At 43.7% G+C, this 14276-nt stretch overlaps 1 protein-coding gene across 1 annotated transcript in view; it reads left to right on the top strand.

Annotated features, from left to right (window-relative positions):
- The window catches only part of drosha (drosha ribonuclease III), a 120019-nt gene that overhangs the window by 21059 nt on the left and 84684 nt on the right, over positions 1–14276 (top strand). The window contains exons 16-20 of the mRNA XM_070446711.1: positions 3434–3541; positions 6266–6373; positions 9768–9906; positions 10017–10077; positions 13278–13337. Coding sequence (XP_070302812.1) covers positions 3434–3541; positions 6266–6373; positions 9768–9906; positions 10017–10077; positions 13278–13337 — 476 coding nt within the window. The remainder of the gene's footprint in view (positions 1–3433; positions 3542–6265; positions 6374–9767; positions 9907–10016; positions 10078–13277; positions 13338–14276) is intronic.

Genomic DNA, 14276 nt, shown 5'->3' with positions numbered 1-14276 from the left:
TCTATTGGAATTTGAAAGTATTTTCAAATAGTTTCCTATAAATAGCCTAYTACTTGAAAGTGTTTTCAAATTCTAATTTAAAATGACAGGCAGCTACGGAACGGCAGGTAGCCTAGTGGTTAGAGCGTTGGGCCAGTAACCGAAAGGTTGCTGGATCGAATCCCCGAGCTGACAAGGTAAAAATATGTTGTTCTGCCCCTGAACAATGCAGGAACCCGCTGTTCCTAGGCCGTCATTGTAAATAAGAATTTGTTCTTAACTGACTTGCCTAATTAAATAAAGGTTAAATAAAATAAATAAATAAATAAAAATGCATGGGCTAAATAAAGGTAAAATAAATAAATACAAAAATGCAGTGTATTTGGGTCCATGTATTTGGTGTATTTCTTGGGTCCATGTATTTGAGAATTTTCAAATAGTGTATTTAACTACTTGTCTTTTCAAATAAAAAATATCTAAATACTTACTTCCATGTCCTTATAATGTAATTAAAACACCCTGTGGATGGCAGTGTGTGTGGCACACCGCTGATGGATGGTTACCGCTGATGGATGGCAGTGTGTGTGACCGTGTTCCCGTTGATGCGCAGGTCAAAGTAGGATGGTATTTATTAATGTTTTTGTTTTTCTTTCCTTGCCGTCGACAGAAAATCCTGCCCTTCCATTTCAGATTCTATCATGGGTAATTTAGGCACTGTGACAGAGATCCAAGTAACTGCAGAAATAAAGGGAACACTTGAGTAAATGAGGGATACAAAGTATATTAAAATCATGTGCTTCTAKACAGGTGTGGTTCCTGAGTTAATTKAGCCATTACGGTATACAAATGGCCTGTTGCCCATTATTTTGCTGCCTTGGCAAGATCACAGCGACTTTGAAAGAGGGGTCTCAAAGGAGCATAGGGGGTTTAAAGGGTGTGTCTGTCCCCAGATCTCAWCCCAATTGAACACTTATAGGAGATRCTGGAGCGGCACCTGAGACGGCGCCCGTTTGTTTTCATGCTTCATCAACAAAACGCCAGATAACGCAATCTCATCCAGACTACACTTTTAGAATCTGTTCCAAGGTGTAATGAAGCTGTTCTGGCTCAATGCCCTATTAAGACACTTTATGTTGCTGTTTGCTTTATTTTGGCAGCTACCTGTACCATCCGTCCCCGTTTTGACGATGGCCCATTGGAAAGGGAAAGGGGGATACCTAGTCAGTTGTCCAACTGATTGTGTTCAACTGAAATGTGTCTTCCGCATTTAACCCAACCCCTCTGAATCAGAGACGTGCGGTGGGCTGCCTTAGTCAACATCCACGTCTTTGTCACCAGGGGAACAGTGGGTTAAACTGCCTTGCTCAGGGGCAGAACGACAGATTTTTACCTTGTCAGCTCAGGGATTCGATCCATCAACCTTCCGGTTACTGGCCCAATGGTACCACCAGAGAAGACCGATGTGCTGATAGACATGTTCCAAGTCCTGTTTCTGATTCGTAGACATACTCTCTCAGCCCAGACCATGGCCCGTATCCACAAAGAATGTCAGGAAAGGTCCTAGGAATCCTGTTAAAATCTGTTTTTAAGACACAACAAAACTCRCAGAGTAGATTTTAGGATGYTAAGACACTGTCCAAGCTCTMAGCCAGGAGTCAAATCAACTCATAAAAGTTTATCTCGGCTGGTAATCACGACAGTTTGAGGTACCGCAAAGAAAAGATAGTGATGATGCTCATTGGCATTGTTGCAAGTGATGGGGAATAACTAATCGCAATGAGGCATCACCAGTCACCAGATGTGAACTCTATATTATGTGAACTAAACATACAAATAAAAAAACTGTTTAAAATGAATGATTTTTAAAAATTACTTTAATACATGTAATTTTGTCCTTGAAACATTTTTWATTGAAATACTGTAGAATTCCATTCATTCCTATGGCGGACTGCTCCTACTGGGGAGTGCCAATAAAGCCTCTCAATGGCCAGTACATAGCATCAGCATTCCGGAGTTTATATACATTATTGGTTTTAAAGGTATGTCATTTTCGTCGAACACATAGTTAGCATAAGCCCAAGATTCCTTTAATTGCCCAACTTTAGGCTTTTTTTATAGATATTTTTTTACATAATGTTGCGCTCCAAAGGGATGACGTTAAATAAAACCACTAGACAAATAAATAAACACATTTTTTTTGTATTATTTAATTACCTACATCATGTTAAGTATTTAGGCATATCGTGAAATTGGACTCGTGAAATCATTGTCTGAAGCGCGAGAGATGAATGTCGGTCTKGATTATTTCTGGATCGCTCATATAYAAATATCAAAGCATTCTTTTAACAACTCCAAGGCATTTGTATGTGTGTGCAGCAGCCACTGACTGACTCGCTGCATATTTTTTGTGTCCTAAATATCTGTCGACTGGGTGTGTGACCAAAGAGCCTTCATGCGTAGCTTATATTTTTACCAATAAGAGTAGGAATAGAATGTCTCTCTTTATTAGCACTTACCACCAATGTTTTACTCTGAGACACTTTGTGGATACTGGCCCAATGTTGTGTCCTAAATGGCACCCTATTCCCTATTGTACTGGTTCAAAGTCATGCGCTATGTCAGGAAAAAGTAGRGGTCAAAAGTAGTAACATTTTGGTACTTGGAATGTCTCTGGTGCAGACCTCCCCTCGCTGTGTTGTTACCAGTTGTCTGCTCTTCTGCAGGGGCTGACACTGTGTACACCAGCCCGTGCTGGCTGCAGGTCCAGTTTCCAGCTCTCTCGCACACACGCCCGTACACATTGGAGCACTACCTGGAGAGAGGGGAGGAAGGAGAGATAGCTGTATGTGCGTTCTGTATACCTGTTTGTGTGTGTCTCTGGTAGATTTGCATCTCTCTCTCTCTCTCTCTGTCTTTCTGTGTCTCTCTGTGTGTGTGTGTGTGTTCCTGAATGTTTAACTGTGTGTGGTGTAATCTCCCGTGGGCAGATTCTGCGAGTCGACCGAAAAAATCTGCTGTGTCTGAACGGGATGCACGAGATAACGAACAGCATTAGTTCTGGTTTTGGGGTTTTCATCACTGGTTATGTGGACGTATCAGGGTTGAGCGAAGGCGGTGCTTAAACGACTTTATCTCGAGTGTTTTGCTCATGTGCACACCCTGGTAGGGGGGAAGCTTTAGCTGAGAGTTCCCTTTTGTGAGGGTGGTGACTTCATTCTTGCTCTCAACTCTCAATTTTCTACCAAGTATGAACTCAAGTTAATCACGCAGCTGACCAAATGACGCAATATTTTACTTCTGGGTTAACAGACATTGTGTGTTGTAAAGATGTTTGGCTGTCCCCTGTAGCAGCAGCACTAACCCAGTGGATCAATAATGTATGTGTGTTTGTCAGGAAGCTCTGATCTGACACACACACACTAGGCTTAATAATGTACGGGTGGTGTTTTATCAGGAAGCCCTTCAGAAGATCCGCCAGAAGAACACCATGCGCCGGGAGGTGACCGTGGAGCTCAGCAGCCAGGGCTTCTGGAAGACTGGCGTCCGCTCTGACCTCTGTCAGGTAGGCAGGAGAGACGCTTTGCTGCCCCACACGCACACAATGTACACTGTACTCTCCGAGACGCAGCACACCTATGCACAGATCCACGCACAGATGCACAAACATGGGTGCTCACTCACACATAGATGCACACCCTACCACCTGTTGGTTATTCTAGCGTCATACCATAACGTCAGCCACGCATAGCAAACAAAGGCATATATAAAATAAAATGTATTTATATAGCCCTTCTTACATCAGCTGATATCTCAAAGTGCTGTACAGAAACCCAGCCTAAAACCCCAAACAGCAAGCAATGCAGGTGTAGAAGCACGGTGGCTAGGAAAAACTCCCTAGAAAGGCCAAAACCTAGGAAGAAACCTAGAGGAACCAGGCTATGAGGGGTGGCCAGTCCTCTTCTGGCTGTGCCGGGTGGAGATTATTAACAGAACATAGCCAAGATGTTCAAATGTTCATAGATGACCAGCATGGTCAAATAATAATAATCACAGTAGTTGTCGAGGGTGCAGCAAGTCAGCACCTCAGGAGTAAATGTCAGTTGGCTTTTCATAGCCGATCATTAAGAGTATCTCTACCGCTCCTGCGGTCTCTAGAGAGTTGAAAACAGCAGGTCTGGGACAGGTAGCACGTCCGGTGAACAGGTCAGGGTTCCATAGCCGCAGGCAGAACAGTTGAAACTGGAGCAGCAGCACGGCCAGGTGGACTGGGGACAGCAAGGAGTCATCATGCCAGGTAGCCTGAGGCATGGTCCTAGGGCTCTGGTCCCCCGAGAGAAAGAAAGAGAGACAGAGAGAAGAATTAGAGAGAGCATACTTAAATTCACACAGGACACAGGAGTACTCCAGATATAACAAACTGACCCTAGCCACCCAACACATAAATACTGGAGGCTGAGACAGGAGGGGCAGGAGACACTGTGGCCCCATCCGATGATACCCCCGGACAGGGCCAAACAGGAAGGATATAACCCCACCCACTTTGCCAAAGCACAGCCCCCACACCACTAGAGGGATATCTTCAACCACCAACTTACCATCCTGAGACAAGGCCGAGTATAGCCCACAAAAATCTCCGCCACAGCACAACCCGGAGGGGGGGGGCGGGCAACCCAGAGCAGTTTCACATCAGCCATCTCATTCTCACAAAACACACACTGCCCCCACACAGACACAATCCTTCCTACCCTTACACACACCTGCCCCCACACAGACACAATCACTCCTACACACACACACACACACACACACACACACACACACACACACACTCCCGCCTCCACACAGACACACTCACTCCTACACACACACACTCCTGCCTCCACACAGACACAATCACTCCTACACCACACACACACACCACTTCTGCCTCCACACAGACACAATCACTCCTAACCCTACACACACACACACACACACACACACACCACACACACACACACACACACACACACCACACACACACACACACACACACACACACACAACACACACCTGCCCCCACACAATCACTCCTACACACACACAACTGCCCCCACACAATCACTCCTACACCCACACAACTGCCCCCACACAATCACTCCTACCCCTACCTACACCTACACCTGCACCCACACAGACACAATCACTCCTACCCCTACCTACACCTACACCTGCACCCACACAGACACAATCACTCCTACCCCTAAACACACACACACACACACTCCTGCCTCCACACAGACACAATCACTCCTACACACACACTCCTACACCCCTCCCCATCGTCTCCTACTGAGTACCCAGTGAGTAAATTGGTCTGGGAGTGGACCCATGCTAATGTTATCTCAGCCACTCGAGCAGTAGCCTAATTTGAGCGAGTCTGATGGGTTGAGACACTGAGACACGGTCTTGCTTTGTTAATTGGGTGGTTAACAAGGCCTTAGAGTGGTGTAGATGTGGGCGGTGGGTAGGCCGTCGAGGGCCAGGGGTGGGCTGACTGATCAGCTCTGGGGCTGTGTGGGTTAGTGGTTAGCACAGAGAGAGAGATAAAGACACACGGGGAGAGAGAGAGAAAGGAACAGGGAGAGGAGAGAGAGAGAGAAAGATGGAGCAGAGGGAAAGAGAGAGAGCGAGCGACGCAGCTCATTTGACTGACCTGTAGGAGCCCCGGGCTCCCCTGGTAACACTAATTAAAACATGCAGCTCAGCCTGCTCTTACACGGTGGTGCCGGGTTAATGGGTGTTCCACCGCTACACAACGCTCCCCCACTGTTCTCCTAGTACGGACTGATGAGACTCCCGCTAATGATAGCTCATATTGGTTACTCTCTTTCTCTCATTTACTCGCGCGGTCTCTCCCTCGCCTCTCTCCTTCTCTCTTTCTCGCTCGCTCACCCCTCTCTGTCTTTGTCTTTCTGTATTTCCGTTTATTTCTGTCTTTCCTTTTATTTGTTTTCTTTGACACTGGCTACGTCTCTGCACAGGCAGGACCTGTCGGCAGGTCCTGATTCGTCCGTGTCAACATTTGAATTTCCCCCACAACTCTTAATTTCTCCTCACGGCGAAGAACACATGCACACTGATTGGACTCGTGATTATTTCATCTCCCTCTCGGCCGAAGCGCCACTTAATAATGACTGGCTGATTTGATTATGCCATGTTCTCTCTCCCTTCCCTCTTACCGTCTCTTTCCACCTCTTTCTCACTTCGTCCACTTATCTCTCTCTCTCTCTCTCTCTCTCCGCAGCATGCTATGATGTTGCCAGTGTTGACCCACCACATCCGCTACCACCAGTGTCTGAAGCACTTGGACGACCTGATTGGCTACGTCTTCAAGGAGCGCTGTCTGTTACAGGTGAGAGAGACGCGCGCACGTACATGCACACAGCCAGTGTAGTCCCTTCAGGGCTGGAGCCTTCCAGAGCTCTCAGCATTAGCCGCAGTGCTTTCTCCAGCACAATTGGAGAGCTGTCATACAGAGACTGATACATTAGAAATGAATGTGTTGTATTCGTGCTTAAAGAAAGGGGGTTGGTTGACTGATGCTTCATGATCATACACTCAAAGCCCTCTTACCCTTTCGTTCACAGACAGAGATCCCACTAATTTACCATGCCTGCTTCTTTTGACCTGTTTTTTGGTATGTCCGAAAGGGGTAGGGGGTAACAAACATGGCAAATTAATAGACACCTAAAGACCTAGTCAGGATTCCTGCATTTTCACGGACCCTGTAACGCCTCCCTAATTTAGATGTGTGTTATTGTGCGCGCTTGCATGCATGTGTTAACCTGCGGTATTGTGTGTGTGTCTGTCTGTCTGATGTCATCATTATTGTTAAATAGAAAGCCCTGGCTGATGGTAGAGGCCTTACACACACACCACACACACACACCACACACACACACACACACACACACACACACACACACACACACACACACACACACACACACACTAGTAACAGCACCAGTCCATCTCCTGTATTTCCCTCTATTGTCCTGCAGGGGAGCTCTTGATTACAAGATCGCTTTCGGTTAAAGATGTAGTGACGGTTGGAGACATGCAAGCATCGTCGAGGTTCTCCTGCCTGCCTCCTCGTCTTCTCTTCTGTTCTTTAAACAACCATCTCCACCGCTCAGTTTTGTCACCCCTGCTCTACATTCTCTGCTACCACCCCCACCACTCCTCTCTTCCCTCACCCACCTCCCCCTTCTCCCCAGGAACAGAGACGGCCCGAAGGTCCTCAATAATTAAACTGTAAAACTCTACCACAGCCCCATCTCAGATGTCATCTCTCTCTCTCTGTGTGTGTGTGTGTGTGTGTGTGTGTGTGTGTGTGTGTACATGCTGGTGACACGTGCAAGAGGCACCAAAGTGGATCATGTTTTCGTATGTCTAATTTCCAACATAATTAATGTAGTCTAATTTATGCTCCAATTCCTTTCATTTTTTTAAATTTATTTTGTCTCTGAGACAATGATTGATCTTGCAAAAAGGGTGTCTTTGCATTGATCGAGACAGCATGTTGCTGCTTATAAATGTTTTATGTATTCATATAACAAAATGTTTCTGTCAAGTTTCAAACTGCATCCCAAATGGGACCTTATTCCCCTTGTGCCCTGGTCAAAAGAAGGGCACTATATAAGGAATATAATGGGATAGGTTACCATTTGAGACACATACAGACTTTCCTCCTGAGTTATCAAATCAAATGTATTTATAAAGCCCTTTTTCCATCAGCAGATGTCAGAGTGCTTATAAAATAAAAAAAACATCCTTAAACCTCAAACAGCAAGCAATGCAGATGTTGAAGCACGGGGGCTAGGAAAAACTCCCCAGAAAGGCAAGAACCTAGGAAGAAACCTAGAGAGGAACCAGGCTCTGAGGGGTGGCCAGTCCTCTTCTGCCTGTGCCGGTTGGAGATTATTAGAGCCATTAAGGCCAGATCGTTCTTCAAGATGTTCAAAGGTTTATAGATGACTAGCAGGTTCATCTATCATGATTACTCATGTTTAGCCAAAGGCTGTTGAGCAGCCAGTAGACAATGCAATGGTCAGTACACCCAAAGCCCCATAACTTCATGCAGTCATAATTTTGACAGACTAGCATCCTCTCCAGGAACCGGTTTCGCGATAGCGATGGAATGTAGGATTATGTGTGTTTAATTATTATATATGTTTTTTTACGATGCATCATTCCTACAACGGCCGAAGATGTCACATGCGTTTCCCAAAACACCACGCAGAGGGAACGGTCGCAAAGTGCGTCGTTGGATCATGAGTCTGTATTGATAGGATCAAATGAAAGGGAGCGCTGCTTTCTCTATTCAAGTCTTTCCTTAACATATATTTTAATTATTTCACAATACTGACGATGGATCAGCTCCTAGGGAGATATTACCACCTACGGCTGCAAATATTAAGGCGTGCCTATTCTAATGACTAAACAATAAAAATGCACAAAATCACAGATTTGGCACATCATTGCGCACATGTTAGGCTACACATCATAAACTATACTGATACAATTACAGACAGTAGCCTACCAATAGCAAAATAGAACTCAAATGATTGAACATGACATTTTATTTCAATATGATTGAAATAGGCCTATAGCTTACGGTTTATTTTAAAGCCATCTCGGTTTTCATTTGAAGCGTCTTTTTATACAGTGCTTGTTTGTATCAATGGCAAAGACAATGGCAAAGACAGTGCAACTTTGTATTTGTAGGCAACTTTGTTCTGAAGATTGTCATGGTCACATAGAGACGGATAACCCACAAAGTTTTGCGGAGATCTGCTGTGTATAAAGTGACGTGGGAGGGCAAAAAAAGCATCTGACGACGCATTTAGCTGTTCAACAAGTGGTCTGAGGCAGCCGTTAGATTCCGAGTAATTTCAAGTGTAACGTTAACTCTGAGAAGGAGCATTAAGTGTACTGTCTTTGCCACTCGACGGTTGCATCCCAAAAGGCACCATTTTCTCTGTACAGTGCACTTCTTTCGACCAGGGCTCATAGAGTGCCATTCGGGACACAGCCCACGTGTCTGACATTTCTCTGTTTGACCAACAGGGATCATTTAGAATTCCAAGTATTTTTGTGTCAACCTTTCAGACAAGAGGACAAGAGTTGTGCTCGACGTCTACTCGTGCAAGGTCAAATAGTTCTGAACTGTTGAACGCAGTTCTGTTTCTTTTAGTTAGAACACAAATTGATTTGTTTCTGTTCAAGGATACAACCCTGGTGGCGTCTGGACTGATGATATTGAAACCCCCTCTGTTAAATTTTTACATGTATCTCATTGGAGCTTGAAATTGATTTTAAGTTGGAAACCCGAGCAGTCCGTTGAGAGGAGAGATGAGTTAGTGTTTTTGCTGACAGAAGCTACATTCTGATAATGTTAGATTGATAAATGCTCGGCACGTCTTACTGAGAGTACTACAGCCATATTCTCTTTTCCCTGTTGTTCCTCGGGCGACGATGTTCGGATGAGACAGACGCCCTGCTTTCCAAACAAAGCACAGTGGTGGGGAATATGTGTAGATCTTCCAGTGTGCTAACTGGCTTTATTTGTTCCAAAATACTTGATTTATTTATACTTCTTTCCATTTGATTCATATTTTTGGGATGCTAATTCCGATGAGTACATACTGTAGCTCAATTGATCCATTCAGATGGTGACACATACGGTCCCAGAAGAATCACCATCACCATCAGCAGATTCAGACTTCTTCTCCCTCTCTTTTCAGTTGGCCATGACTCACCCCAGCCACCACCTGAACTTTGGCATGAATCCGGACCACGCCCGTAACTCCCTGTCCAACTGCGGCATCCGCCAGCCCAAGTATGGGGACAGAAAGGTCCACCACATGTACATGAGGAAGAAGGGTGGGTACCTACAGTAGAATACAAACGTGCACACGCACACGTCATCAATATTGATTGATGGATGTTTCTGTTGTCTATGCTGACTAACCAACCTCTGTCTGATTGGTCAGGAATCAACACCTTGATCAACATCATGTCTCGTCTTGGACAAGATGACCCCTCCCCCTCCAGGTAGGCCCTACTTCCATAAGGAGGTCTAAGCAATGTCACCAACCTCTGATGCTGGGGTTATTCTTATTCCAATCCATTATGTAATGTACACTACCGGTCAAAAGTTTTAGAACACCTACTCATTCAAGAGTTTTTCTTTATTTTTACTATTTTCTACATTGTAAAACTTTTAGTGAAGACATCAACACTATGAAATAACACATACGGAATCATGTAGTAACCAAAAAAGTGTTAAACAAATCAAAATATATTTTATATTTGAGGTTCTTCAAATAGCCACCCTTTGCCTTGATGACAGCTTTGCACATGCTTGGCATTCTCTCAACCAGCTTCACCTGTAATGCTTTTCCAACAGTCTTGAAGGAGTTCCCACATATGCTGAGCACTTCTTGGCTGCTTATGGCATTTGGAATCAAAAATCTCCAATTTGAACTCCAAACCAAAGGACAAATTTCCACCCATCTAATGTTCTTTGGTGTCCTTTAGTAGTGGTTTCTTTGCAGCAATTTGACAATGAAGGCCTGATTCACGCAGTGTCCTCTGAACAGTTGATGTTGAGATGTGTGTTACTTGAACTCTGTGAAGCATTTATTTGGGCTACAATTTCTGAGGCTGGTAACTCTAATGAAATTATCCTCTGCAGCAGAGGTAACTCTGGGTATTCCTTTCCTGTGGCGGTCCTCATGAGAGCCAGTTTCATCAGAGCGCTTGGTTTCTTTCAAAGTACTTGACATTTTCCGTATTGACTGACCTTCATGTCTTAAAGTAATGATGTACTGTCATTTCTCTTTGCTTATTTGAGCTGTTCTTGCCATAATATGGACTTGGTCTTTTACCAAATAGGACTATATTCTATATACCACCCCTACCTTGTCACAACACAACTGATTGGCTCAAACGCATTAAGGAAGGAAGGAAATTCCACAAATGACCTTTCAACAAGGCATACCTGTTAATTGAAATGCATTCCAGGTGACTACATCATGGAGCTGGTTGAGCGAATGCCAAGAGTGTGCAAAGCTGTCATCAAGGCAAAGGGTTTCTATTTGAAGAATCTCAACTATAAAATATATTTTGATTTGTTTAACACTTTTTTGATTACTACAGGGGTTCGTCCTTTATAAAGTTGCAACGTTCTGACACATTATTTAAGTGTCAACAACTGGTACACATTATTGCTAGTTTGACCAGTTTTGGTGATCCTCTCCGGCTCATTGTCAAGTCCTCTCATGGTTACGGTCCTAACCCTGGAACGYGTAGCACCATAGAAAGAAGCTGGCTTGATGAAAACGATGTCCATTTTGTCTCTTCTCTTTGGTCGCAATGTCATTTTTTGCAGGTAGGGGGATGTTCACACCTACAGTAGCCGGGCTATAAAGAGTCTATTGTCCTGCTAATCGGGCTACAAGTGTTTGAAAACCTGTTTTCAAAATGCCACCAGCTGTAAATAAAAACACAGCATCTTGTTTACMTTCCTTATTGTATCCACAATGTCACAAATAATTTGTATCTACCTTTCCAATTACTTTTAGAGTTTGGGATTTACAAATGTGTGCTTTTCATGTCATTTTTCYTTAAATTTAAGTATAACTTTTGACTGACGCCTTTAGTGAGATGTCTAATGCTTGAATATTTAACCATATCTGCCCTATGAATTCATATCTAAGGGGCATTTTTCACAGCATTATTATTTACATTGTTTTAGTTTGAACGTGCAGACTGGCACTAAGAACAGCGGGAATGTTTCCCTAGTCAGCGCCATTATTAGTGCAATGCCCCTTAAAGTGTTGCTCCCTGCTACCTCCCTTCCCATGGGCTAGGTCCGTCTTCTGTGCACGGCTCTGCGGCCCACCCCGTGCCTTGAACCTTGCACGCCGACCAGTGTTTCAGTGGATACAGCTGGAGAACTGCAAGGCAATCCCAATGTGCGCCACTCGGGAGCCATGAACAATATATATTGTCCTGCTAATAACAGGGTTAATAATATATCTGTGAGAATATCCAAGGGGCTTTTTTTTTTTATATAACTCTAACTTAATAATAATAATCGCTTTGTTTTAAAAATAACAATATTTTGAAGATTTCGTTTTCAAATAACGTAAAATGAACAAGAAAAAGGCCATTCTTGAACATGGGGTGAGACATTGTTACTAATTTATAAATAAAGCTAGTTTGTTATTTAAAATGATTTATTTCTGTTTTTAGAGGGAGAGAAACCAAAAACCTAGTCATCTCATGGGTCTCCCAGTCAAGGACCGCACGGGTATTGAACCAGCATCTGTAGCAACACAGCTTGTTTGCTATGCAGTGTCTTAGACCGTTGCGCCACTTAGACGCTGTACAACATGCCTGGTCGGGAGAGTACTACAGTAAGAGCAAAATAATCCGAYCAAAATAAAATACTAAAAACCTTAGTGTAACAACATTTTTAGTAAGTAATAATGAAGATGTGCACAATTATCAGTTTCTATTTAGATTTATGTCGCCCATTCATTGTCAGAGACACAGTAGAACCCAAAAGCATAATCAGAGCTCTAACTCCCCCTTGTGCTGGTCTGGAGCAATGAAGTGGTGACGCAGGGTACCGTACTAAACCACCAATTACCTCTAAGTACCGCGGCATAATCGCAAAACTTTTAGTGGAGTAACCACTATACATGATTCCATATGTATTATTTCATAGTTTTGGTGTCTTCACTATTATTCTACAATGTAGAAAATAGTAAAAAAATAATGAAAAACCCTTGAATGAGTAGGTGTTCTAATACTTTTGACCGGTAGTGTGTACCTAGCGAATGCAATGTCCCTAAGCCAAGCGGTTGCTGTTTTGCTATGCGGTTTGGCCCTGCACTTAGTTCCATGAGTGAGCTTAAGCATCGTCACCAACCTCTGATGCAGGGGTCTTTTTTATTCCAAAACACCTTTGCATMGTGTGCTATAGATTTGTGAAAGTTTGAGGCTGAATGAATACACTTGAGAAGAATTAATAAACTTGATTTAAACATGTACAGGCCATATTTCAGGTCGCTATTGGATTTTCACCCCTGCTATTTGTCAGATTGTGTTGATTTGGTCTGTCTCAGAGACCTGTGGTTCCTGTGTAAATGTCTGATATACGATAGACTGAGACCTAATAAACACCTCTCTCTCCTCTCTGCCTTCATGTCTCTTTCTTCATTTCTCTCTCTCTCTCTTTTCAGGATCAATCACAACGAGCGGCTGGAGTTTCTCGGCGATGCCGTCGTGGAGTTTCTCACCAGGTGAGATTTACTCTTTCTTTGACGGACGCCTCCGCTAATCGAACATGGCGACAACTCCCCCTCCTCCTCTTTATTCTAGTCTGTGATTTCCCCCTAATTGGGTATTCGGTTGTAATTTCACGATAGCTCCTTTCATAGAGCCTGCTGAAATTCTCCATGACAACTAGCAGTTAGCTATGAGAATGTTGTGTGTGTGTTATTGACTGAGTCACTCCCAGGTGAGAGGAGACCGCTGTGGTCCAGGCACCACTCAGCTTGCACTGCCACACCACTCATGACACGGTGCTATTATTACTACACTGACTTAGTCGCTGCAACTCTACCTAGATACCTCGGCTGTGTCCCAAATGGAACCATAATCCCAAAGCTGTCATCAAGGCAAAGGGTGACTACTTTGAAGAATCTCAAATATGAAATATATTTTGATTTGTTTAACACTTTTTTGGTTACTACATGATTCCGTATGTGTTATTTCATAGTGTTGATGTCTTCACTATTGTTTTACAATGTAGAAAATAGTAAAAATATAGAAAAACCCTTGAATGAGTAGGTGTGTCTAAACTTTTGACTGCTACTGTGAATATATACAGTATGTATATATCTCCCTCCCAGCACTGCTGTCTGCTGGATTGAACATTTTTAGAACTCGACTACCAGGAGCCGGGAATATATAGAATATTGAAGTGTTAAAGAGCAGGCTGGCTGATTTGAGATGAGAGATCTTGGGATCTTTCGTGGCCATTTAATGCTTCATCTATTCACCACAGGCTTACCTACCTACGGTCCCTTTAAAAATGTCAAGGCTTAACACTCCTTACCAAGGTCTTTTCTTTTGTTCGATCCCTCCTCTCTTCTCCTTCACCTCTCTCCATCCTTGTCCTCTTCTTATTGTCGGGATTTATCACAAACAACCACATACTGTAAGCTCTCACACCTGTG

This window comes from Salvelinus sp. IW2-2015, linkage group LG14 (assembly GCF_002910315.2).
Source record: "Salvelinus sp. IW2-2015 linkage group LG14, ASM291031v2, whole genome shotgun sequence".
Taxonomy (NCBI): Eukaryota; Metazoa; Chordata; class Actinopteri; order Salmoniformes; family Salmonidae; genus Salvelinus; species Salvelinus sp. IW2-2015.
This window is presented reverse-complemented; position numbering and strand designations above follow the sequence as displayed.